This window comes from Budorcas taxicolor, chromosome 3, assembly GCF_023091745.1.
Source record: "Budorcas taxicolor isolate Tak-1 chromosome 3, Takin1.1, whole genome shotgun sequence".
In the NCBI taxonomy this organism is placed as follows: domain Eukaryota; kingdom Metazoa; phylum Chordata; class Mammalia; order Artiodactyla; family Bovidae; genus Budorcas; species Budorcas taxicolor.
The window spans coordinates 10,991,900-11,019,767 of record NC_068912.1 but is presented as its reverse complement, the minus strand read 5'-3'; the positions used below and the strand labels follow the sequence as shown (position 1 = coordinate 11,019,767).

Genomic DNA, 27,868 nt, shown 5'->3' with positions numbered 1-27,868 from the left:
ATAGAAAAAAATCAGAATGGAAAAGACAAAACTTCCCAAACATACCAATGATGTACTCACTCCTTTTTCAGAAAAACAACAAACAGACAAAAAACCCCACCAAACTTCCATCCACTCAAGACTTTTCAGTCTTTTTCAGATATGTACCATAAGACTCATATATTTTTTAAAAGTCATTTCTCAGTTCATAATTTCAATATCAGGGTTTCTTTTCCTTTCTCATGGGTTTCAACTCCATTTCTATTTCTAATTTCAGAGATACATATTTAAACAGAACTACCAGAAAAACTGTGAAGAATAGACATTGATTAATAAGGTCCAAGATTTAATGATTATTTTAAAGTCTTGCTAAGATTTGCTGCCAAGCGTTAAGCCTTCGTTTAGCTGCTCCCTAAAGGATTTCAAACAGTTCTAATGAGGCTATGCACTGGTCATTCCCAAGTTGTAATAAATACGCTATGTATCTATTTCTTAGCTCTAGGTCTCTGGGCCTTAATGGCTTATGAGTCTGAGTATTTGCAGTTTCTCTAGGATAAATGTTTGAGGGCCTTGAAAGAGATTTTTTGGAACTGAACCAAATGCCTAGCAACTATCCCATGCTGTCAGCCTCTCTCAGTTTACTTGGCTTATCAAAGACACCACAATGAACTGCCTTGCTTTTGGGTATTTGTTTCTCAGTCCACTGGTGTTTAGGAAAGGAACCTTTCCTACTTTTGGTGTCTCTAAGAGAAAGGCATAAGCAGGGTACCAGAACTAGGGATTAGAAGAATCCAAATTCCAATGGAACCTGGTAGAATTGATATCTGATTCTCCTTCAACCCCTGGAAAGGCCCATATTAGGCTCACATTATAAAAGGCAGACAAGGCTGGGCCTACCGTCACTCAGTCATGTCCGACTCTTGCAACCCCATGGACTGTATAGCCTTCCAGAATCCTCTGTCCATGGGATTCTCCAGGCAAGAATACTTGAGTGGGTTGCCATTTCCTTCTCCAGGGGATCTTCCCAACTCAGGGATCAAACCCGGGTATCCTGCATTGCAGGCAGATTCTTTACCGACTGAGCCACCAGGGAAGCCAAGCAAATGCTTAAATTCTGGGAAAGAGAAAGAGGGCAAATGCAGGAAGAACTCCAATGGGGGCCTTCCATCTCATCTCACTCAAGGAGAAAGAGCTCAGCTTTTCCTGTGTAATGCACAGAGATGCTGGTAGCTTACCGTGAATAATGTCTGATTTGTGATCTCCAAAGAAGAAGATTTAGCTTCAGGACCAGGTACCAGGGTTAATCACTCAAGAGCTTTTGTGTAGCAGTTTTATTAAAGTGAAAAAGGAACAGAGAACGCTTCTGCCATAGACATCAGGAGGGGGACGGACAGTACCCCCCCCCACCCCCCGCCAGTTTTAGTAAGGAAGCTGTCTACTTTTTCAGTTGGTTGTTACAGTAAATCAAAAGAATGTCTCAATTAGCAATAATCGCTCCTCGGATAAACCTCATTGGCTACGATACTGCCACTGCGCAAAACTGGAGTAAAGGGAACCCTCCTACACTGTTGGTGGGAATGCAAACTAGTACAACCACTATGGAAAATAGTGTGGAGATTCCTTAAAAAATTGCAAATAGAACTGCCATATGACCCAGCAATCCCACTGCTGGGCATACACACCAAGGAAACCAGAATTGAAAGAGACACATGTATCCCAATGTTCATCGCAGCACTGTTTATAATAGCCAGGACATGGAAACAACCTAGATGTCCATCAGCAGATGAATGGATAAGAAAGCTGTGGTACATATACACAATGGAGTATTACTCAGCTGTTAAAAAGAATACATTTGAATCAGTTCTGATGAGATGGATGAAACTGGAGCCGATTATACAGAGTGAAGTAAGCCAGAAAGAAAAACACCAATACAGTATACTAGCACATATATATGGAATTTAGAAAGATGGCAATGATGACCCTGTATGCAAGACAGCAAAAAAGACACAGATGTGTATAGCGGACTTTTGGACTCAGAGGGAGAGGGAGAAGGTGGGATGATTTGGGAGAATGGCATTGAAACCTGTATACTATCATGTAAGAATCGAATCGCCAGTCTATGTCCGAAGCAGGATACAGCATGCTTGGGGCTGGTGCACGGGGATGACCCAGAGGGATGTTGTGGGGACGGAGGTGGGAGGGGGGGTTCATGTTTGGGAACACATGTACACCCGTGGTGGATTCATGTCAATGTATGGCAAAACCAATACAGTATTGTAAAGTAAAATAAGGTAAAAATAAAAATTTAAAATTTAAAAAAAAAAAAAAAGAATGTCTCTATGTTGCAAAGGTCTTACTAGACCCACTACCACAATTTGCATTTTAAGATAACAGGATTAGCACTAACAATGGAAAGATCTTACCAGACCCACTTACCATTCAATATTACAGTAATCCAAGTCTATGCCCCAGCCATTAATGCTGAAGAAGCTGAAGTTGAATGGTTCTATGAAGACCTACAAGACCTTCTACTCCTTTTCATTATAGGGGACCGGAATGCAAAATTAGGAGGTCAAGAAACAGAAGTAACCGGCAAATTTGGCCTTGGAATACAGAATGAAGCAGGGGAAAGGCTAATAGAGTTTTGCCAAGAGAACGCGCTGGTCGTAGCAAACACCCTCTTACAACAACACAAGAGCAGACTCTACACATGAACATCAACAGATGGTCAACACCAAAATCAGATTGCTTATATTCTTTGCAGTCAAAGATGGAGAAGCGCTATATAGTCAGTAAAAAAAAAAAAAAAAGACTGGGAACTGACTGTGGCTCAGATCATGAACTCCTTATTGTCAAATTTAGACTTAAATTGAAGAAATTAGGGATAACTACTAGACCATTCAGTTCAGTCACTCCGTCATGTCCGACTCTTTGCAACCCCACGAATTGCAGCACACCAGGCCTACCTGTCCATCACCAACTCCTAGAGTTTACTCAAACTCATGTCCATCGAGTCAGTGATGCCATCCAGCCATCTCATTCTCTGTCGTCCCCTTTTCCTCCTGCTCCCAATCCCTCCCAGCATCAGAATATTTTCCAATCTTTTCCAATGAGTCAACTCTTAGCATGAAGTGGCCATAGTATTGGAGTTTCAGCTTTAGCATCATACCTTCCAAAGAACACCCAGGCCTGATCTCCTTTAGACCATTAAAGTATGACTGAAATCAAATCCTTAACGATTATACAGTGAAAGTGAGAAATAGATTTAAGGGACTAGATCCGATGATACAGGGCTTGACGAACTATGGATGGAGGTTCGTGACATTGTACAAGAGACAGGGATCAAGACTGCTGGGGTCCAGCCCTGGTGGATCCAGGGTAATTCAAAGGGGAGACAGAATTGGCATCTTAGGAGAAAGCTATTTAATTAAAAGTATAAAGAGAGATTAGAAAAGAATAGTGTAGTAGGAAAATTAGTGGAGAAAAAGAGGCTGAATAACTTGGTTTACGTGGGATACCAATAAAGCTTCGAGACAAGAAGCTTGCACCACCTACGTAGGCCACAGGCGTCTTTCTGTTCTCCCAAAGGAGAGGAGGCACTGAGGCCTCCCCAGTCCAATCTTAGAAGCCCAGGCAAAATTAGCAGGCTTGGTGAGTACCCACGCTCCAGATGGGAATTCAGCCAGAAAAATGGAGAACAAGAAAGAAACGACACGGGGGAATCAGTCTTTCCAGAAACTGATCCAATTTTTTTATTTTCAGGTTTGCTTATATACTTTTTGTTATACATAGGGATGAATACAGAGTCACCCGAGGTCAGCAGACCTGACCCTTGTCAAAACCAGGTGCTTCATATAAAATTATACAAAGGTTTTGAGGGTTTTACATCATCTTCTGGCCATGAGACCTGCTGTCATTTTATGGCCCTTTCTGATCACAGTCAGTCAACCAGAAAACTTATTTTTTCCAGGGGTGATTTTTTCCTTAAACCAGGCACCACCCTCCAAATAAATTTGCATTCCTATAGGGTGAGGGTGTAGTGGGTTACAATCAAGAAAAGGAATTTACTTAGCCTATTCATTATAAGGGCAGGGAATATAGAAATTTAGCAGCAAATATTGGTTAAACAAATGAAAAACCCTTCACCAATATAATTTCTAATCAACCCACTATACTATACTAATAATATTCTAATTTCTCAAAAGAGTCTGTATTTAGAAAGTTTTAAAGCATCTTGGGCCTCTCATGGTTGGGAGGCTGTAAACAATCACATGTGGCCAGATGAACCTCCTCAGGCAGGCTAGAGAACCTTCAGAGGAATTTGTAAGCTGAAACACTCTTGTCACGCCCAGGAATTTTTATTAACTGGAGCTGCAAGTTAACTACTTCTCCGAGAAAGGTGGTGGGGGAACAGTGCCCTGTAAAGTCAAAAGTATAGCTGAGAGCATAAAACAGACTCTGGTTTTGGGGGCAGATGCTCGGGAACAGGGGGTTTCCTGAGGCTCGATCCCACCTTTGCATATGCCAAAGCCTCCTTCTTCATGACCTTTGCCATGGGCGGAGTTCCTCACGCTGGCTCCCGGCACAAGACTATCTCCAAGAAAAAGATATGCAAAACAGAAAAATGGCTGTCTTAGGAGGCCTTACAAATAGCTGTGAAAAGAAGGGATGTAAAAAGCAAAGGAGAAAAGGAAAGATATATCCATTTGAATGCAGAGTTCCAAAGAATAGCAAGGAGAGGTAAGAAAGCCTTCTTCAATGATCAGTGCAAAAAAAAAAAAGACAGAGAGAGAGGAAAACAATAGAATGGAAGACTAGAGATTTTTTCAAGAAAATTAGAGATACCAAAGGAACATTCCATGCAAAGATGGGCTCAATAAAGAACAGAAATGGTATGGACCTAATAGAAAGAGAAGATATTAAGAAGAGGTGGCAAGAATACACAGAAGAACTGTGCAAAAAAGATCTTCATGACCCAGATAATCACAGTGGTGTGATCATTCACCTAGAACCAGTCATCCTGGAATGTGAAGTCAAATGGGCCTTAGGAAGCATCACTATGAACAAAGCTAGTGGAGGTGATGGAATTCCAGTGGAGCTGTTTCAAATCTCAAAAGATGATGCTGTGAAAGTGCTGCACTCAATGTGACAGCAAATTTGGAAAACTCAGCAGTGGCCACAGGACTGGAAAAGGTCAGTTTTCATTCAAATCCCTAAGAAAGGCAATGCCAAAGATTGTTCAAACTACTGCACAATTGCACTTATCTCACACACTAACAAAGTAATGCTCAAAATTCTCCAAGCCAGGTTTCAACAATACATGAACCGTAAACTTCCAGATGTTCAAGCTGGTTTTAGAAAAGGCAGAGGAACCAGAAATCAAATGGCCACCGTCCTCTGGATCATTGAAAGAGCAAGAGAGTTCCAGAAAAACATCTATTTCTGCTTTTTTGACTATGCCAAAGCCTTTGACTCTGTGGATCACAAGAAACTCTGGAAAATTCTGAAAGAGATGGGAATATCAGACCACCTAACCTGCCTCTTGAGAAACCTGTATGCAAGTCAGGAAACAACAGTTAGAACTGGACATGGACCAGCAGACTGGTTCCAAATAGAAAAAGGAGTACGTCAAGGCTGTATATTGTCACCCTGCTTATTTAAATTCTATGCAGAGTACCTCATAAGAAATGCTGGGCTGGAAGAAGCACAAGCTGGAATCAAGATTGCTGGGAGAAATTTCAATAACCTCAGATATGCAGATGACACCACCCTTATGGCAGAAAGTGAAGAGGAACTAAACAGCCTCTTGATGAAAGTGAAAGAGTGAAAGAGAAGTGTGAAAATGTTGGCTTAAAGCTCAACATTCAGAAAACAAAGATCATGGCATCTTGTCTTATCACTTCTTGGCAAATAGATGGAGAAACAGTGGAAACAATGGCTGGCTTTATTTTTTTGTGCTCCAAAATCACTGCAGATGGTGATTGCAGCCATGAAATTAAAAGACTCTTACTCCTTGGGAGAAAAGTTCTCACCAACCTAGACAACATATTAAAAGGCAGAGACGTTACTTTGCCAACAAAGGTCCATTTAGTGAAGGCTATGGTTTTTCTAGTAATCATCTATGGATGTGAGAGTTGGACTCTAAAGAAAGCTTGAGTGCCAAAGAATTGATGCTTTTGAACTATGGTGCTAGAGAAGACTCTTGAGATTCCCTTGGACTGCAAGGAGATCCAACCAGTACATCCTAAAGGAAATCAGTCCTGAATATTCATTGGAAGGACTGGTGCTGAAGCTGAAACTCCAATACTTTGACCACCTGATGTGAAGAACTGACTCCCTGGAAAAGACCCTCATCCTAGGAAAGATTGAAGGTAGGAGGAGAAGGGGACGACAGAAGATGAGATGCTTGGATGGCATCACTGACTCAATGTATGTGAGTTTGAGTAAACTCCAGGAGTTGGTGATGGACAAGGAGGCCTGGCATGCTGCAGTCCATGGGGTCACAAAGAGCTGGACATGACTGACTGCATTGAACTGAACTGAATCAGACCCAGTCACACAATATACATTTTAAGATGACAGTATTAGTCAGAAGGTTCTTAACAAGCAGAAACATGTCCTGGAGCACAATACATTGTGGTTGCATAATCATTGGTACAGAGTTTAAGGGAAAACATATCCTTGATCAAAATGAGTTGTTTTGTTGTGCAATCATTAGCTTTGGGCTTTAAAAAAACAAATGTTTTATGTGCTTAAGACAAAGGAATGTAGAAAGAAAGCATTTGTCCTTTCCTCCTTCTAGAGAACTCCTTCCTGGTCCTCCTCATCCTCTTTCTGTCCCCCTTTCTCCTCTTCCTCCACCTCCCCCTCCCCTTCCCCCAGGACCCCTGACTTCTTATCAACCTACCTAAGACTTAACTATCTCAATGTCTTGCAGTCTGATGGGCAAAACCAGCAGGACTAGTATGAAGGACAGAGATCATGTCTTTGTTCTGCTATGTTCCACGTACCTTGATGTGAGAATCACATAATGAGTATTCGTTGAAGGAATCACTGAATGAATGATTCACAGTTTCCAGAACTTTCAAACTGGAAGAGACATCAGAGTCAGATCCTTTGACCCTGAGGGTACAGAGACCTTAGCCTGAGTGGCCTATCTAATAAAGCTGCACCCTTAAACATGGTTGGGCTCCACAATGTTACAGACCCTTTCTACAGTGATGTTCATGGAGTCAAGAGCTCCTCTTCATCCTCCATCCACTGAGCAGAGCAAGACCATGGTCTAATGAGACAATTTGTTCCTATGGAAACCCTAGATCATCTATGTAGGGGAACAAAACATGCCACCCCAAAATGTCTCTCTGGCATGCAGATTATTTTGAGCTGAAAACAATTAAGCCTCAAAAGACTCAGGAAGAACATCTGACCTTCCCCAAACTGCCTTAAAGAATGTAGATGGAGGACATGTTCCAGGAAAGGAGCCATCACCATAGATAACCTGTAGTATGAATCAGGTGGTAGACAGGGGGGAACCTAGGAATGTCTGTTTATTAATATTTCTTTCTGCATTCCACTGTCTTTGCAAGGCCCAGCACACATTGATTTACTAAACTTTTGCTTTTCTATCTATGTGGATTGCCTTTCTGCTCTTTGAAGTCCCAAATCACTACCCGCAACATTCTTTTTTGTCTTTGAAGTTGGCATCTAAGGTGAGGTTTTTGGACATTTTGGCAAGTTACTCAGTTTTCCTGGGTTTCTCCTCATACATTGTTGTTGTTGTTTAGCTGTTCAGGCATGTCCTACTCTGTGGCAACTCCGTGGACTGTAGCAAATAGGCTCCTCTGTCCATGGGATTCCCAGGCAAGAATACTGGAATAGGTTGCCATTTCCTTCTTCAGGGAATTTTCCCCACCCAGGGATGAAACCCATCTCTCCTGCACTTCGGGCAGATTCTTTATGATTGAGCCACTGGGGAACCCACTTCTTTTATATACACATGTCATTAAAACTCGTTTGATTTTCTCATGTTAATCTGTCTCACATCACTTTAATTCTTAGACCACTAGAAGAACCTGAAAGGACAGAGGAAAATTTCTTCCTCCCTAACACCTACATACTATCTACATGAGCAGGTTGATGGGCCCCATTGTTAATGATATCCCCAGACATCACAGTGTTTGGATCTTGCGTATGTTACCTTGGGGACAGTCACTGTGACTTTGGGGAGAAGGACCCCGGAGTCCTGGGGCACAGGAGAATTGTCCTCTCTGACAGACTGCAATCTAGATGAAAGGAACAGGGCTATAAGGAGGCACAGCAGAGCTGATATCGCTTTTCATCTGTTACTCCCAGATCTGACCAATCAGAGAAAGGAATGAACAAACTGACCCTGGTGGACTCTGAATTTTTCTTTTAGCCCTCCCTTTCAGAAGATTCTCTGGGAGCCCTGTCTGCCACACACAGCAGGAGTCCTGCCAGTCTTTGTTCTATACTCACAAGTCTTGCCCTCCTAGAAGACAGTGCTTCAGCCCTGCCTGTAAGATGTAAGTTATATTCCATGACTCAGTGAAGCATGGTTCTTGTCTGGCTAGATGTAGCTTTATGACCCTTGCCTCATGGACTATCACCTTCTTATTTTCTTTCCTAAGAATATTGTCAAGTGGAAAAATGAATGTACAGCTGTGTCACAAAACTTGGGAAATAAAGACCATTATAAATACTAAAAAGTCATGCAGAAGTGTTATTTGGGCATTAGTTGTATAAATCTCAGATGTTTCAAAGAAGTTAGCTGAAGCTCAACATATATGAATGAAGCATGGTAATTGGTGGCATCCAGTCCTATCTTCTCCCCTCAACCTTCTATCACATCCCTGGCCTGTAGGGACTGAAGAAGAAAAATGGAACATCTGATTCTGGTTGAGCAAATCTGATTTTCCCCCTCTGTTCTAGTAAAACATGTATTCCCTGAACACAGAAGTCCCCACCTAGTCCTGCCCCAGATATACAGAGGCCAGGAAGGGAGAGTCAGTGAATGGCTGGCTGGCTGGCTGAAATATTGGGTTCATGAGTGTAAGAGTTCAAAGCAGAGGTGCTGGACACAGGCATGCCTGTAATATTGCTGCATTGGGAATGGCTTTTCCATTCCCACCCAATGCAGATCCGCCTCTGATCCTTGGGATTATCTCCCCTCCTTGAATACTGTGTTTCCTCCCCCACTACCTCCTTATCCTCACATCTCCAATGGACAGAAAAACATCCTCTAATCTGCAAGCTGCACCACGAGTATTAGCTAGATGGAGACCAACTACCTTCTTGAAGTCAGGCTTGGGAGAGGAGAAAGGAAGATAACACAATAACCTGCATGACTCATATTTTGAAATCTGTGCTCACCTTTTCCAACAGTTGCCATTTATTGACGCCATGATCTACATCGGGGCCTCTGCTAAATGCCTTATGGGCATCTCCCCATGTAATCCTCTATCAGTCCTCTGAGATAGTTATTAGTACTGGGTTCATCTTACAGGTGAACAAACTGAAGCCTAAAGAGATGAGAAAATGTTTGTAAAGTCACATGTGAAGTAAGAGGAGCTGGCCTTACTTCTGAAAATAGACCAGCCCTATGCCCAACCCCCATTTGCGAATCTAGAGTGGGAGAGGAAGGGAAAGTGAGGACTGGACTTTTCAATTAATAGATCTTGAAGAAATTTGTGACAAAAATCATCCCCAAACACAAGAGAAAGAGAGTGAGAGAGAATGAGAGAGGGAAATGGGGGAGGGAGGAAGAGAGGGAGAATAAATATATGTGTGTTTAGGCGGGTCTCACACGCAAGTAGAACCCAGAATCAGGCAGAGTGGGGTTGGGGAGAACAGATGAAGAGAGGGAAATAGAAATGTAATGTATTGTTTGCCTATTATGTATCAAGGACTGTGCTTGGCTATTTACATACAGTAATTCATGTAATCTCCATAGTAACACTATGAGTAGATACTATCCTCTCAGTTTTATAGATGAGCCAATAGAGACAAATGAAATGAGCACACACAAAAATTAAGCATCCCTTGACTTACACTGGGCTTAAAGCTGGAGATTTCTATAAAGTTTAATATTTTGTTGTTTTCATCTGTTTACAGTTACTGGTACTTCAAACTCTCAATAAGTTTCAGTCTCTTCCTTGTGTTTACAGACTAGACAATGGAAGCAGAAACTAGGATACATTCCACAAAGAAGAAAGGAGACTTGGGTATTAGAGCAAATGGTATTTGGAGAACATGAAAAGAAAGCAGGGCTGAAAAGAAAAGAGTTAGCGCTGGACCACAGAATATCCTGGGTCCACACACTAGAATCTCAAATAGAAAAAGTAATAATTAATTTGAAATAGAAAAAGTAGTCTCTTTTCTCATGGCCTTATTCCAGACATTAGCTATGGTGGTTTATTTAGACGCTAAGTCATGTCTGATTCTTGAAACCCTGTGAACTATAGCCTGCCAGGCTCCTCTGTCCATGGGATTCTCCAGGCAAAAATACTGGAATGGGTTGCTATTTCCTTCTCCAGAATATCTTCCCCTCCCAAGGATTGAACCTGGGTCTCCTTCATTGCAGGAAGATTCTTTACTGGCTTAGCTACAAGGGAAGTCTTATAGACATTAGCTATTTTGAATTTAATTTGAACCATGAAAGCAAGTAGTATTATGTATCTTTATTTGCCAAGCCCTTCTGACCAGAGTTGGGGCTGGCCTCTTACCTCTCAGAAGTGTGACTTAAGTAGATTTCTGTCCCTGGCTTGGATTCTGTCTTTATGCATATGCCTTTACACTGTCTCTAACATGTGCTGGGCCATTGCTGGTCCAAACAGATGACTCTGGATGGAGTTCCAGGGCTGTGTCTGCTCTGGTCTATCATTCGATCTATTTTTCTGGTCCATCTACCTACCTCTCCACCTTTCAACTTCTAGCCAAGCTTTTTAGGTGTTTTCACTACTCCGTTTACATATCTACTCTCTTCCCATCCCTACGATATCTGCCTCCAATGCCAGGCCCCCAAGTATCCTAAGAGGTCTTCACACACTTGGCCAGTGTCTGAATGCTGAGAGCTTCTGTAACCCAGAGCTACCCCCACTGTGAATCCCTGCTCATGGCTGATGATGGCCCTGGACCAGTATTCTGTTTCCAGCCTGGATGTTCAACCATCTCACTTCATCTCTTTCAGACCCAGATTCTCAATGCCAAGACCTAATTTCACAGCTGTGGCAGAGTTTACCTTTGAAGGCTTTTCAATTTTTGGGTGGCAGCCCAGACTCATCCTCTTTGTGGTCTTTTTGGTCTTGTACCTGTTGACCCTTGCCAGCAATGCTATCATCTTGACAGTCATCTGCCACAACCATCAGCTTCACACACCGATGTACTTCTTCCTGAGTGTGCTGTCCATTTCTGAGACCTGTTACACAGTGGCCATCATCCCCCAAATGCTGTCCAGTCTCCTCAGCCCCCAACATGCTATCTCTATTCCAGACTGTGCCACTCAGCTCTTCTTCTATCTCACTTTTGGTGTCAACAACTGCTTCCTGCTCACGGCCATGGGGTATGACCGCTATGTGGCCATCTGCAACCCCCTACGATATTCAGTCATCATGGGCAAGAAGACTTGTATACAACTGGCAGGGGGATCCTGGAGCATCGGCTTGAGCACAGCCACCATTCAAGTAACCTCTGTGTTCAGCTTGCCTTTCTGTGATGCCAGTGTCATCTCCCACTTCTTTTGTGACATCCGGCCCCTAATGAAGCTTGCCTGTGCTGATATCACCATCAAAGAACTGATCACTTTGCTCATCAGTCTGTGCGTCCTTGTTCTGCCCATGGTCTTGATCTTTATCTCCTACGTCCTGATTGTCTGCACCATCCTCAAGATGGCATCTGCTGAGGGTCGGAAAAAGGCTTTTGCCACGTGTGCCTCACACCTCACAGTAGTCATTATCCATTATGGCTGTACCTCCTTCATCTACCTAAAACCCAAATCACAAAACTCCCTGCAGGACAGACTGATCTCTGTAACCTACACTGTCATTACCCCGCTCCTAAACCCTGTTGTATACAGCCTCAGGAACAAAGAGGTCAAGGATGCCTTGCTCAGAGCTTTGGGCAGAAAGTCCGTCTCTTAGGTGCTAGTCATTCTCAATAACATCAAAATTTTAAATGTTTGATGAGGTGTAGCAGTGAGGGAGCTAATCAAATAAGAGAGAGTATGAGGGCTCCAGGTACCTAATCTGGGAAGCATCTGGGAAATCAAAGGAATAGAGTGAAACAAGAAGGCAAAGATTAAAATGAAGGAAGTGATGGATGGATTTTCGAAGACTGATAGATGAGTGTACCATGCTTGATAGAAATTAGATAAGATAAAGCATATTCAGGTGCTGTACTATAATGTTAGACATTGCTTTTGTTACCCTTGGCATAAGGATTGTAAACCAGCAGTGTGGGTGGCAAGAAAATATGGTATCGTAACAGAGGAATCTATATAATCTAAACCTGGCCTCAGCATGAAAATCAGGGACATGAAATAACAAGTTCTCCATTATTTACATGTAACACTTCCTATGCTATATTTTACACTATAATTTCTTACAAAATCACTCCATTAATGCCCAACCCTGTGCCTGTTACTACATATATAACCCTGGAAAGCTATGTCAGACACAGGCTCTGACTGCAAACTTACAAACTGGTTGAGAAGTGTAAATTTTGAGCAGCCGAAGCAACAACCATAAAAATGGCTTTCCGTATATCTGAAAATTGCAAAAGAAGAGCCCTCATCTTCATATCCATTCCCCTGTCTCCAAAGAGCCTGGGTCCTATAACAAACCTTATCAATGCTCTGCCCAGGTCTCCTCTACTGGGCTGGCCCACCCGTATCCAGCCTTGTGAATGCTGGAGTGCTGACACCTCATAGCTGCCCTCCTCTCTGAAGATTTGCCATTGGCTGAAAGGGAATTTTCTTAGATGTGACATATACCCCACCCCCACCCTTTACAAGGGATGGTCTATAGCCAAGGCCTAGCTAAAACAGAAGGTACAAAGGCCGCTCACGTAGTCTCAAGATGGGACCAACTTTAGAGTGTAACTGTAGAGCCCTCCACTGAATCAGGCTGAAATTAGACTCAAGTGAGCCTGAAGCCTTGCTCAGCTCTCCCCTCATTCCACCCTGCGGCCCTCACCCCCTTTCCTTGGAGAATACTCCGTAACCGATTCCCTGTACCTGGGCCCTTGTTTCAGCCTCTGCTTCAAAGAACCCCAACCCGAACCAGGTGACACCTACATCCAACACTCGGGTGTCACTTTTTGAGTGTCTTCTCCGCAGCTGTTGCAATTAAAACAGCGCCCAGTAACTACTCAGTAACTATTAAAAGAATGAAGAAAGGGGGACTTCCCTGGTGGTCCAGTGATTGAGACTCTGTCCTTCCAAGGCAAGAGCACAAGTTCAATCCCTGGTTGGGGAACTAAGATCCCACATGCCACACAGCATGGCCAAAAAAAAAAAAAAAGAACAAGAAAGGAAGGAAGGAAGGAAGACATCTGTGGACAGCTAAAATACAATTAGCATCAGCAGACAGTCCTTCTTCCTCTTTTCTTTTTTTATTTCATTACTCCCAGATTGTTCCACCCCCACACCCCCCAATCACATACACCTTGGTGATATCCCCTTTTGGTGCATGTATTGAATATCTCCTAAAGAGCAGGCATAAGTTTACTCACTTGACTCATTTAACCCTTGCTGTAAATTTATAAGGTGTTTTATTAAACTTATTTTACAGACAAGAAAACTGAGACCTGAAAAGATTAAGTAAATTCCTTAAGGTCATACTGCTAGTATGTGGCAGAATCAAGATTTAAAATCAAGCAATTCACCCCAGAATTTATAGCTGCATTATGATCTCATGATGATTATCTGAATTGGCTTTCTCCTTTATAGTTGTTAAAGACTAGCAGAAGAAGGAGCTCCATACATTGTGGATTTATACACATCTCAAATCTTATTTGAATGTCCTTGGATCTTGGAAAATCAGTCTGGAAGTTCAGAGATCATGTATTGTAGCATACTTTCTCCTCAGATATCTTGGTTATCCTTTCTCCTCTTAGCACAGCTCCAAAAATGAAAGGACAAAGGAAATCTCAGGTAGGTCAAAGTCCACAGGAGAAACACAGGTATCTGGACCATTAGATCATCAACCTCTGTTCAGTTCAGTTCAGGCGCTCAGTCATGTCCGACTCTTTGCGACCCCATGAATCGCAGCACGCCAGGCCTCCCTGCCCATCACCATCTCCTGGAGTTCACTCAGACTCACGTCCATCGAGTCCGTGATGCCATCCAGCCATCTCATCCTCGGTCATCCCCTTCTCCTCCTGCACCCAACCCCTGTACCCATCATCATACCCACATTTATTTTTGTTCCTGTTCCCCCTTTCAAAATGCTGACAGCCTGAAGTAGAAGATGCTGAGAAAGTGCGAGATTGTAGATGGAGTACAGCCTTTGGGGCCAGAGCAGTATGCATCCCAATCCTGGGTCCAATATTACAAGCATGTGTCTTAGGGATAGTCGCTTCAACTCCCTGGTTTTTGTGTCCTATCTACACAGCGGGGCTGACAATATCAACCACCCAAGGTCATTGTCAGGAGTCAAAACGGTTACAGACACATAATGTCTCCAGGTAGCTGGAAGCAGGACAGCTATTAGCTCTACAACCCCGCACCCCAACACTGTTTTTTTATCTCACTCTGAAGGGACAGTGTTAGCAGCAGTTTTACAGAGTCTCATTCATAGAGTGAGTTCCCTCCTCCCAGGAGGTCCTGAGTTTGTAAAGAGGCTTCCCCTACAGTCTTTGATCCCATGTTACAGTAAAAGGCACTAACTATCCTCCAGGGTCTTCCAAGAGTTACTTCCTGGATACACCTGCCATGTCTTAATAAACCACTCAGCTGCCTTTCTGTGTCCCTACCCAGATTTCCTTGACCTGTGCCCAACCCGCTGACTGGTCTAACCAAATACTCAGAGTATCAGCCATTCTCACTTCTCTCCTTGGTGCCTCAGAGACATTGCAAGAAGTCTGAGATTTCATGTATGCAATCAACCTTCATAGGCAGGATGTATAAATACTTACATAGACATGTGTGACTATTTTTAAATGTACCATAAATCATTTGAAAGCACAAATTACTAAACTCGTAGTTCTCTTTTCAGGAACTTTTTTTCTATCAATTGTTATAAGTAGTACAACTATTATTATCCAACCATCACCAAGCTGGAGATATGAACTGTTGGAGCTTTCATGTCAAAAAAAAAAAAAAAAAATGGAGACAGGGATAGTCTGAAAGTAGATATAAGTTCAGCACTATGGATTGAACTGTGTCCCCCTACCACCAGCCCCATATTGTAGAAATTAAGCTCTTATGTGGTGGGATTTGGAGACAGAGCCTGCCAGAAGTAGGTTTAGATGAGGTCAGGAGGGAAGGTGGGGTCCTCCTGATGGGATTCAGCTCAGTTCAGTCACTTAGTCTTGTCTGACTCTTTGTAACCCCATGGGCTGCAACATGCCAGGCTTCTCTGTCGATCACCAACTCCTAGAGCTTTATCAAACTCATGTCCATCGAATAGGTCATGCCATCCAACTATCTCATTCTCTGTTGTCCCCTTCTCCTCCTGCCTTCAATCTTTCCCAGCATCCGGGTCTTTTCCAATGAGTCAGTTCTTCGCATCAAGTGGTCAAAGTATTAGAGCTTCAGCTTCAGCATCAGTCTTTCCAATGAATATTCAGGACTGATTTTTCCCTTAGGATTGACTGGTTTGACCTCCTTTCTGTCCAACAAACTCTCAAGAGTCTTCTCCAGCACCATAGTTCAAAACCATCAATTCTTCAGTGCTCAGCTTTCTTTATGGTCCAACTCTCACATCCATACATGACTATTGGAAAAACCATAGTTTTCACTATACAGACCTTTGTCATTAATGTCTCTGCTTTTTAATATGCTGTCTAGGTTTGTCATAGTTTTGTTTCCAAGGAGCAAGCATCTTTTAATTTCATGGCTGCAGTCACCATCTGCAGTGATTTTGTAGCACAAGAAAATAAAGTCTGTCACTGTTTCCATTGTTTCCCCATCTATTTGTCATGAAGTGAAGTGATAGGATTAGGGTCCTTTAAGAAGAGATAAAGGGCTCTCTCTACCACTCTTTCTCCACCATATGAGGACACAGAGAAAAGGCAGCCATCTGTAATCCAGAGAGAAAAGTCTTACCAAGGAATCAAATCTTCTAGCACTTTGATCTTGGATTCCCAGCCTCCAGAAATGAGAAGTAAATGCCTGTCATTTAAGCCACATGGTCTGTGATATCTGTTATAGCAGCCCAAGCTAAGACAGTCAGGCACAATGCTGACCTCAGTTATCCTTGTTGTGAGTTCTATTCATGTCTCTGAAAGACTCCCATTGACAATCCTAAAACATCATTAAGAGGGGCTAGACCTGGGATCCTAAACTACTGTGAATGCCATGAATAAACTAGAACTACTTGAATATGGTCCCCAAATAAAGCAGTTTATAGAAGATCTTCTTGGCTGTTTCCCCAGTTTTGTTTCTATAGTCACCATGCACTCATTTCCATTTAGCATCAAATAGGGAAGCCTGGCGTGCTGCAGTCCATGGGGTCACAAAGAATCAGACACAACTGAGTGAATGAACTGAACTGAACTGAACCAATAGACTTACTGTTGATGGAGTAATAGATTCCTCATAATTTCTCCTCTGTAAAATGAACTAGTACCAATGACTTTATAGGGTCATTTGGAGGATTAAGTGAGACAAAAAAGAAGTATAAAAGTAGTCAATAAATATTAGTTGACTCAGAAGCTGAAAACCTCTTTTTCCCTGACACCACATTTTTATACCATCTACCCAGTGCCCCATTTCCCAAATCTTCCTGATTTGTCCCAAAGCAATGGCATCATAAAGCACTGAGCTATTTTGCCCAGTTCTATTCTTGCTGCTTAGATCCTATAGCCACCAATCATACCTAATGGTAGAACATTAATATAAAGATCATTTATTTGATTTATCAGTTATTACAAAAAGCTATGCATATTATGAATAATCAGGGAACTGATGTGAATGAACCTGGTGGGAGTCGTTTATATAATGATTTGTTCTTTCTTCTCCCTTGATCCACACATTGATTCAGTTATAAGCCCTCTTGGTTTACCTCATATGTCTGTCCTACCTCTCCTTCTCATATGGACCATTGTCAGCCCATACAGATCAATCCCAGTTACCTCTGACCTGACCTGTTGTGTCAGCAACCATGCTGCTTCTTTTCACCAACCTCAAATCTATCTTTGTACTGCTGCCAGATCAATCTATCAGATTCCAGTGCTGAGTATCCTTTTTTTTACCAGCATGGAAGCAAAATCACCAGAGAAACAAGAAGAGGGGGCAGGGTAGCTGATGAGGGCTGGTGGTCCTTTAGAGGCAAGTTGCTAAGGACAGTGAAGCCCATGAACAGGAGGGATAAGTGAAGTAATTTGAAAGGCCCTTAAAAGTGATGAAGTTTCTGTGTGTGTTTGTTCAGCTGTACCTACTCTTTGCGACTCCATGGACTATAGTCCACCAGGCTCCTCCATCCATGGAATTTTCCAAGCAAGACTATTGAAGTGGGTTGCCATTTCCTATTCTGGGGGATTTTTCCAACACAGGGATTGAACGCACAGCTCCTGTGTCTCCTGCTTGGCAGGTGGCTCCTTTACCACTATACCACCTGGGAAGCCATTCTAAAATCTTCTGGTCTTACTTTACCTACAACATATTTTTTTGTAATCAGCCTGAGTCTAATCAAGAGCCATCTTCTTCTTGTCCCACTTACTTGTGGCATTATTGCAGTCTACTTGTCTATCACCTGTAACTGTACAATCATGAGGGATTTGATTTAGGTCATACCTGAATAGCCTAGTGGTTTTCCCTACTTTCTTCAATTTAAGCCTGAATTTTGCAATAAGAAGTTCATGATCTGAGCCACACTCAGCTCCAGGTCTGGTTTTTGTTGACTGTATAGAGCTTCTCCATCTCTGGTTTCAAAGAATATAAGCAATCTGAATTTGATATTGACCATCTGATCATGTCCATGTGTAGAGTCATCCCTTGTGTTGTTGGAAAAGGGTTTTTGCTATAGCCAGTGTGCTCTCTTGGCAAAACTCAGTTAGCCTTTGCCCTGCTTCATTTTGTACTCAAACTAGCCTGCTGCTCCTGGCATCTCTTGACTTCCTAGTTTTGCATTCCATTGCCCTAAAGTGTAAAGGACATCTTTTCTTGGTGTTAGTTCTAGAAGGTTTTGCAGGTCTGTAGAACTTCTCACCTTCAGCTTCTTTGGCATTAGTGACTGGGACATAGAGTACTGTGATGTTGAATGGTTTGCCTTGTTAACCAACCAAGATTATTCTGTCATTTTTGAGACTGTACCCAAGTACTGTATTTTGGACTCTTTTTGTTGACTATGAGGACTACTCCATTTCTTTTAAGGGATTCTTGACCACAGTGGTAGATATAATGGTTATCTGAATTAAATTCACCTTTCCCTGTCCATTTTAGCTCACTGATTCCTAAACTGTTGATGTTCGCTCTTGCCATCTCCTACTTGACCACATCCAATTTACCTTGATTCATAGACCTAACATTCCAGATTCCTATGCAATAGTGTTCTTTATAGCATTGAACTTTACTTTTACCACCAGATATATCCACAACTGAGCATCATTTCTATTTTGACCTGGCCTCTTAATTCTTTCTGAAGCTATTTCTCCACTCTTTACCAAGCTGGGGGGCTCATCTTCTGGTGTCATATCTTATTGCTTTTTCATATTGTTCATGGGGTTCTTGAAAGGAGTATATCAACACTGTATACTGTCACTCTGATTATTTAGCTTACATGCAGAGTACATCATGGGAAATACCAGGTTGGATAAAGCACAAGCTGGAATAAAGATTACCAGGAGAAATATCAACAGTCTCAGATATGCAGATGATACCACTCTAATGGCAGAAAGTGAAGAGGAACTAAAGAGCCTCTCGATGAAGGTGAAAGAGAAGAGTGAAAAAGCTGGCTTAAAACTCAACATTCGAAAAACAAAGATCATGGCATCTGGTCCCATCACTTCATGGAAAATAGATGGGGAAGCCATGGAAACAGTGGCAGATTTTATCTTCTTGGGCTCCAAAACCACTGTGAATGCTGACTGCAGCCATGAAATTAAAAGATACTTGCTCTTTGGAAGAAAAGCTATGACAAATCTAGACAATGTATTAAAAAGCAGAGGCATCAGTTTGCCAATAAATGTTCATCTAGTCAAAGCTACGGTTTTTCCAGTAGTCATGTATGGATGTGAGAGTTGGACCATAAAGAAGGCTGAGAAGTGAAGAATTGATGCTTTTGAACTGTGGTGCTGGAGAAGAGTCTTGAGAGTCCCTTGGACAGAAAGGAGATCAAACCAGTTAATCCTAAAGGAAATTATCCCTGAATATTCATTGGAAGGACTAATGCTGAAGCTTCAATCTTTTGGCCACCTGTTGCAAATAGCCGACTCATTGGAAAAGACCCTGATGTTGGCAAAGATTGAGAGCAGAAGGAAAAATGGGCAACAGAGGTTGAGATGGTTGGACAGCATCACCAACTCAATGGACATGAGTTTGAGCAAACTCTGGGAGATAGTGAAGGGCAGGGAAGCCTGGCATGCTGCGGTCCATGGGATTGCAAAGAGTCAGCCATGACTTAGGTGACTGAACAACAGCCATCACCTGTAACTAAACACTGAACCCTTCAAAGCTTTATAAAGTATCTCATTCACTGCTGTTTGCCCAGCAATGAGCACAAGGCCTAGCATATGCTTAGTGCTCCAAGAATGAATGGGCATAGATAAGTACTTCGTGTTAAAGGAAGAAATGTTACAGAAGCAATAAACTAACTCATGGAAAGTCTTCAGTGAAAAGTAACTTCTGAGGCTGAGACTTGACAATCTAGTAGCAGTTTGCCAAATGGAGAAGATGAGGTAATCTGAATAATGAGAACAATGTTCAGAGGCTCATCTCTGTTTCCTAACCCCCAAGAGAGGATCCCTGGATCTAAAGACAATGTCTTCCAATTCTGAATGTCACAGGGGCAGAAAGACAGGCAGCGTGAACTGTTCTCTGCAGAACCATGGCCACATTTGACTACTTTCATTTCAAAGAGAGAACCCTGGGTAGAAATCCTGCCTATTAAAAAAAAGGGGAGGGTTAAGATTTATGAGATCCAAAGTAATATGGCTCCAAGCTTGAGCTGCCTAGATTTGTAAACGATGGATTTCCAAGGCACATATGTAAAAAAGCACAATGTACTTATTCTTTATTTTATTATTAACACCACACTAACCAAGTGAGCTAACTGGCCAGTAATAATGTGCTTATTTGAACAAGTTACAGTGAACTAAATAAACCAGCTTTCTCTAATTCTGTTGCTCCTTGAAGCAAAAACTCTCCCCAGACTCCCCAGATGCCAGCCCTAGTATTGGGTAAATGAGCCCTACACGCAATGAGCCCCCCAGGAACCTACTGTCTGTATCCTCCCAGCCCCAGTGTGGCTCTGAGGATGTCTACAGGGAGTCACCTCCAGGAGCCCCACTGGCTGTTCCTGGGGGAACTCCTTCTTTGGCTTTGAAGACTTCTGCACACAGGGGTTGTCAAGGATGCCTGCAGCTCTCAAGCCCGACCACGTTCCTGCCAGTTTGTATTTACCTGCTACCTGCTCAACCTGTCACGGTTCTTTTTGGTTACCTTGCCCTTCCCTGACCTGCACACTGGGGCCAAGGGGGTCAGACACTTACATCTTCACTCCTCAGCCTCCTTGAGCTGAGCTCTCTTGTTGTGCCTCAGCTCTAGGCAGTTACAGGCAAGTGTTCTTTAGAAAAGGAACTGACTTGGGCGTTATTGCTCATGGACGGACTTTAATTTATGGCACATAACAGTTCTTGTCATAGCTGGGGTTGGTTCTCATTAGGTTATTTTTGCTCTTCTTGCCCTTGATTTTCTCGGAAGACTTATAGGCTCCGTAGGGTGGTGGATACTCACCAGATTATAGCAGCCATTCATCTACCTCAAGACAGCTAGACTTCAGGCAGAATCAGATGACACTCTAGCCCTGGGTTTCTCAGGAGAAGCCCTGTTGGTATTTGGAACAGGACAGTTCTCCCTTGGGTGGGATCATCACATATACTGCAGGACATTCAGCACCACTAATTGCTAGCAGCATCCGTGACCATCACTAGAACAATCGAAAGCTCTAACACACATTTTTTATTTCATAGTAGAGGTGCCATACCACCGCATAACTGGACCAATGCCTAGTTTATGCCTGGAGGCCTCTCAGAAGATAAATGTCTTTAGTCATTTATTTTAGAGTCAAACGAATTTTCCTATTGGGAAATATTTCCTCTTGCAACTTTACTCTCTTTTAGCATTCTTAATGTAAGTGATTAACAGCTGGTCTTCAATTTCTCTTAAATAATTTTTTATGAACTAGAAGGAGGTCTCTATGTCTACTAAGTTTCCTCACTGATATGATTTACTTTATGCAAAAAGTCTTTTTCTGAATATGCATAAGGAAATCAGAATATAATTTAAATAGCCTACAGGAGCTTACTGTCTAAAGGGACCTAAGTGTGAAATATTACATAAATTGGACTGAGCCTCATCTTTCAACAAAATGATGTATGTTTAGTGTAACTCTGTTCTTTATATTCAGAGCCTACTTTTACTTTAGATGAAGGACACCTGAATTTGCTGCATCTTCCCTAGTACGACTGTTCACCTCTGCAGAGTAGGTGTATTCCTACTCACAAAGTTGTATTAGCTGTAAATTTGCCTGCTAGTTTAGGGAAAATGAAGATGTACCATGGTTTACAATATACGTGAGTCAATTCTGTGAAGTGTCAGCCAACTTCCATCATTCAGACAGCAGTGTGGATGGTGGCTGGTTAAGATTCACCTTTTCATTCTTGAAAACAAGATGAACATTTCTGAATCTGCTTTGCTTTTATTTCCTAAAGGATGTGCAAGGGGATGATTCAAAGCCTTGAAATAAAAGAACTTTCCAGTCAATCCCTAAACAAGTTGTTTTCAAGCATCAAATTCATGCATAATCCTGAGTCAGTGAGATATGCAGATGTAAAAGGTATAAAGCCACAGAGTGCACAGAGGACGGATGACAATAATCCAAACATGAAAATTTCAGAGGACAATATGCATTAATGGAGGAGAAGACATGCATTAGTTTTGAGAACAATTTATTTAAGAGGAGGAAGATAGGAAGAGCATTCCAGATGACAAGGATGAAGAGTACGGTGAAGTGGGAATGTACATGGTTATACAGTGCAGGGAAAAAAACTTAGATGATTCTAACATGCATCAGAGAAGGCAATGGCAACTCACCCCAGTATTCTTGCCTGGAGAATCCCAGGGACGGAGGAGCCTGGTAGGCTGCAGTCCATGGGGTAGCTAAGAGTCGGGCATGACTGAGTGACTTCAGTTTCACTTTTCACTTTCATGCATTGGAGAAGGAAATGGCAACCCACTCCAGTATTCTTGCCTGGAGAATCCCAGGGACAGAGGAGCCTAGTGGGTTGCCATCTATGGGGTTGCACAGAGTCAGACACAACTGAAGTGATTTAGCAGCAGCAGCAGCAGCAGCATGCATAGGAAATTGTATTATAATAGATGGGCACAGAACAAAAATATTTTAAATGATGATCAGTAAACCTAAAGATTAACTGTATTCCACTGCCACTGGAAAATGTATCCCTAGGTTTATAAAGGAGAACAAAGTTCAATCAGTTTCAGAAATGGATTAAACTGCTTTTCTGAGATTATGTGACTTTTATTCTTCTACGCTTCCAATCTAGTGGCCACTCAATGAAGAGCGAGAACCACACTCTCACCACTGAGTTTGTTTTACAAGGTTTCTCCAGCTTCCATGAGCACCAGCTCACTCTTTTTGTGATGTTTCTTGCACCGTACATCTTAACCCTAGCAGGTAATATAATTATTGTGATCATTATCCGAATCGATCATCATCTCCACACCCCCATGTACTTCTTCCTCAGCATGCTGTCCACTTCAGAGACTATATATACACTAGTTATTCTTCCAAGAATGCTGTCCAGCCTTGTGGGTCTGAGCCAGTCCATTTCATTGGCAGGTTGTGCCACACAGATGTTCTTTTTTGTAACCTTTGGGATCACTAACTGCTTCCTGCTCACAGCGATGGGCTACGACCGCTATGTGGCCATTTGCCATCCCTTGAGGTACACAGTCATCATGAACAGGAGGGTGTGCCTCCAGCTGGTGTGGGGGGCCTGCAGCATCGGGCTGATTGTGGCCACGACACAGGTGACGTCTGTATTCAGGTTACCTTTCTGTGCCACAAAGGTGGCCCACTTCTTCTGTGACATCCGGCCCATGATGAAGCTCTCCTGCATTGACACGACTGTCAATGAGATCCTGACTTTGATCATCAGTGTTTTCGTGCTCGTTGTGCCTATGGGTCTGGTCTTCATCTCTTATGTCCTCATCATCTCCACCATCCTCAAGATCACGTCTACCGAGGGCCGGAAGAAGGCCTTTGCCACCTGCGCCTCCCACCTCACTGTGGTCATTGTGCACTATGGCTGTGCCTCCATTGCCTACCTCAAGCCCAAGTCAGAGAACAGCAAGGATGAGGATCAGCTGATCTCAGTGACCTACACTGTCATCACCCCACTACTGAACCCTGTGGTGTACACCCTGAGGAACAAAGAGGCCAAGGATGCTCTGCTCCGGGCCATTGGCAGGAAGCTTTCCTGACAGTGTGGGGACTGGTTTTCAGAGGCTCTTAGCGCTCTAAGCAGGACTGTGAGGAGCTGAGCCCATTTCCTTGGCTCCCAGAGACCTGCCCCTTGTGGAGGAGGAAAAGAGAGGAACAGAAGCAGCATCCAACCAGCAGTCTGGAAGCTTTAAATAAAGTCCCTAGGTGAAGTGCTGGCCCTGTTTTTATGGATAATTAAACAAACAAGGATGGGATATGCCTGAAGAAGAGGTTGAAGAGTAGTGTGGGCCAAGGAGTTTTCCCTGACCTCTTGGTTTCCTTGTGGCTCTCTGCTTAGTGAAGAGGGTCCTTTAGAAAAGAAAAAAAAAAAAAAAAAAACATAATCAAGGACATTCTTCCCTATAATCCCTTCCTTCCTTCTTAAGAGCATGAGAATTTCTCAACCTGGAGTGTCTGTTGGAATCTGTTTGTACATGACGTACCAAGTCATAAATCACTGTGTGAACAGGAAAAGTAGCCTCAGAATGAGATAGCCCAGGGAAAAACAGATTTCCTCTCCCAGCTGCTTTAATTTATTCCAGTTTCTAGCAAAACTGTTTATTAAAGATGGTGACCACTGACAGTTTAATTAGAGATCCTAGCAATTCCAAATCTCGTCAGCCATGTTAACAGTCATTTGAGGGCACATCCCAAGATCCTCCCAGGTCAATTCCGCTGCCGTTAATTCAGAAAGCAAGTAATGGGCAATGAGGATGAATCAGGCCCTGGACTGGGTCTGGGGAAGCAAAAACGAAAAGAAACCTTATTGCCTGGCTTCAAAAAACTCAAACTCTAGTGGCAAAGACAAACATTTAAAGATACAGATTTGGAACTTCCCTAGTTTAACCACTTCCAGTGGTTAACACTTCACTTTCCAATGCAGGGGGTACGGGTTTAGCCCTGGTCAGGAAGCTAAGATCCCACGTGCTGGGCAACCAAAAAACCAAAACATAAAACAAGTAATATTGTAACAAATTCAATAAAGACTTTAAAAACAGTCCACACCAAAAAGAAATCTTTAAAAAATATATAGTTTCAATTCTACATGTCAAGTGATATATTGACAATTGAAGGGAAATAGGAGAGAGAGAAAGAAAGAGAAACTTGATTGGAGACGTCAAATCTTCAGAGAGGAGATGATCTGTAATCTGGACTGGTCTTAAAACACTTACAAGAAGAGATTATCCGATGGGCAAGTTTTTATAGGAAAAGAATTTCAAAGAGAAGTAATAATATATTCACATGTATGAAAGTAAGAGGAATGTTCAGGAAATTAAAATTGATTGTGTGCTGACCCCAGGGTACAAGAAAGGAAATGGAGAGAGATAAGACCAGAAGGGTAAAATGGAGTCAGATTGTGAAGGACTTGCTGAAGGAATTCTAGCTTTAACTTTTAAACAGTGAGAATCACCTAAGACTCAGGAAAACTAGTATTCAGTTTATGAGGCATCTATGTGAATTTCTGGCATCCTTGTTGTCCTTACTTAGCTCCACCAAAACATCTAAGAAGTTGTAAGAAATCTATAGACTCTAAGCCAAGAAAATAATGGGGCAAAAGGAAATAAGGCTATAATATTTGGAGGTCACACATAGAAATAATTATGCCCTTGTGATGAGGTTGAATCAGACAGTCATAAAGAGCAGGGGAGCAGAGGCTGACCAAGAAACTTCATGTGGATTTGGGGCTTGTGATTCAAATGAGTAACTGGTGAGGAGAAGGGACTCGCTGTCAAGTCAGTGTCTAGGCTAGACTTCAGACAGGGGGCATGATGGCCTCTAAACACAACTTGTACTAGAATTAAAGGGCAGACTCATTACTCAGAAGAGCCTTCAAAAGAAGGTACAGAGACCCAAACAGCACATGTGTCTGCTTTCCAGATCATAACAGAAATACCAGGCCCACTCTTAGGATCAATAGAGGCAATGACAACAATCAAACTATACCTAAAGTTCTCTGAGTATATAAAATGGCTAAAAGAAATTAAGAGAAATTGTTAACTGGAAAATAAAAAAACTGAATAATGAAAAACAAAGTATTGCAGGCAAAAGCTTTGACAGTCATTCAATAAACATTCATGGAATCTTTACTATATGCCAGATGCTGGGCTAGACATGGAAAATATCAAAATAAACTGCACTATTCCTTGAACAAAGGAGTTCCTAGTCTTGAAGGGGAGATAGGCTCACACAGAACTCACCATAATGCAATGTGATAGAGAAATGGGGAAAGCATGTTTAATATTTAATAACAAAGACATAAGCCTTGGGATACTTTTTTGTGATCTATGTAAAGCTAATCTCATCAAACCAAGAAAGAGTCCTGCATGCTGAGCTTCAGTGAAATAAATGTTTGTTACCTGGGCAATAAGGCTGTCTTGATCTATGTATGGGACCATCTCCTAGGGCTATGCAGCTGCTGACGGGCATCATTCAGAATACCTTATCACTGTGGACTTCTAGAATATTTATCACCCAGGTTTTCCAGAAACCTTGTTTGAACACAATTGCTTCACAGTCACACACTATAGAATCAGATGTTTTCAACAGCGTTTGCCATAGCCCATTTAGGACCTAGCCACAGAAATTCTGACCTGCTAAACAGTTGCAGCCTCACACTGAATATTTGGCTGGATTAAACAACACAAGAAGAACCTTTCCTGTTCCTTAGGATTATTTTGGTTACTACTCATGCACAGAATCATTTTATGGAAAGTAACTCTTCCATAATGTGGCCCTTAACACAAAATGCTTTCCCGGAAATTATCTCACTAGGTCTTCAGAACAGTCCATGGAGGAAGGCAGGGATAAGGCTCCCAACCGTACAGATCATAAGGCTAAGACAGAAAAAGGGTAAAGGCAAAATTGAATTTGCACCACCTGGCTGGCATTTTCTGTTTACCTAAAGTATATGGTAAAGAAAATGCCAGTGATTCAGGAGACACAGGATTGATCCCTGGGTCAGGAAGATCCCCTGGAGAAGGAAACGGCAGCCCACTCCAGCATTCTTGCCTGGGTAATCCCATAGACAGAGGAGCCTGGCAGGTTATAGTCCATGGGGTCACAATGAGGACACAACTGAGCAACTAACACTCACACAGAGTATATCATCATTCAAGGGCAACTCACAGTATGGATAGTGATGGACAAGAGAAATCAAGCTAAGCAAAGTTCAAATACCCTAGGGCCTTAGACTTCCCAGATAAAGCAAAACCTCATCCCTGAACATTTTTCAAAAGAAAAAACCCTCTGTGAAATAGCCACCTGGGATCCTCATTCTAGCCAAAGCAGATCCTCAAAGGAAGAGCATTTCCAGCAGCAGTTCAAATCGGTACAGTCTTATTCATATAGAATCAGTTAAGATTTTAGGGAACATGAGTATCTACTTTCTCCCATATTAAATCAAATCCAAGAAAAGCATTTAGAGCTTCATAAGCAAACCTGGCTGTTACTTAAAGGGGTTAGATCCAGCGCTAAGTGCTGGGACAGTGGTAAATTATGCTAATTGCAATATATGTAATATATAAAATACATAGTGTAAAATATACAAAAGCATTATATAAAATATAATACATAACATATATTTGGCAGAATGATGAATGCTAAATGAAAACTTTAAACAGGTAATGAGAGCACAGAAGTAAGAAACTTTTAGTTCTAGTAAATATTTTTGAATCAGAAATAAGAGAAGACAAATTCAGGTTCTTGGCCAGTCAGTTCACTTCTCCTTAATCACATATCACTCCCTATCACTGGTAGAGAGTGAGGCTACGTATTTAATAGAGAGATTTTTAAGTCACTACTGTGGTCTATAGTGCTCTCATTTGTTAGAGAACCTCCAACAGCTCAAGCTGTAAGTCTGGTAAGAAACTCAGTTCTAGCTCCAATAAAAATAAATATTCTTCATGTCTTTACTTCCCCAACCCTACTGAGCAAATCCTTAGATTTGCTTAGACAAATCTACTTCCCGTAAGAGGAGAGTTCTGTTTTTT

The 27,868-nt window shown here is 42.2% G+C and overlaps 2 protein-coding genes and 1 pseudogene across 2 annotated transcripts; 2 read left to right on the top strand and 1 right to left on the bottom strand.

The window, feature by feature from the left end:
- Positions 1-1,400: 1,400 nt before the first annotated feature.
- LOC128045914 (uncharacterized) lies at positions 1,401-1,521 on the bottom strand (annotated as a pseudogene).
- Positions 1,522-11,198: 9,677 nt separating this feature from the next.
- On the top strand, positions 11,199-12,134 carry LOC128045218 (olfactory receptor 10J4). Its single transcript, XM_052637713.1, has one exon. The coding sequence runs from the start codon at positions 11,199-11,201 to the stop codon at positions 12,132-12,134; it is 936 nt and encodes a 311-aa protein (XP_052493673.1).
- A 10,787-nt stretch (positions 12,135-22,921) lies between these two features.
- LOC128045302 (olfactory receptor 10J1) lies at positions 22,922-23,878 on the top strand. Its single transcript, XM_052637799.1, has one exon. It carries the CDS (start codon positions 22,949-22,951, stop codon positions 23,876-23,878), a length of 930 nt encoding a protein of 309 aa, XP_052493759.1. The 5' UTR covers positions 22,922-22,948.
- Positions 23,879-27,868: the final 3,990 nt, after the last annotated feature.

What these genes read in the sequence shown, in the direction of transcription:
- LOC128045218 (XM_052637713.1), top strand. Translation starts at nt 11,199, where the DNA reads ATGCCAAGACCTAATTTCACAGCTGTGGCAGAGTTTACCTTTGAAGGC.
- LOC128045302 (XM_052637799.1), top strand. Translation starts at nt 22,949, where the DNA reads ATGAAGAGCGAGAACCACACTCTCACCACTGAGTTTGTTTTACAAGGT.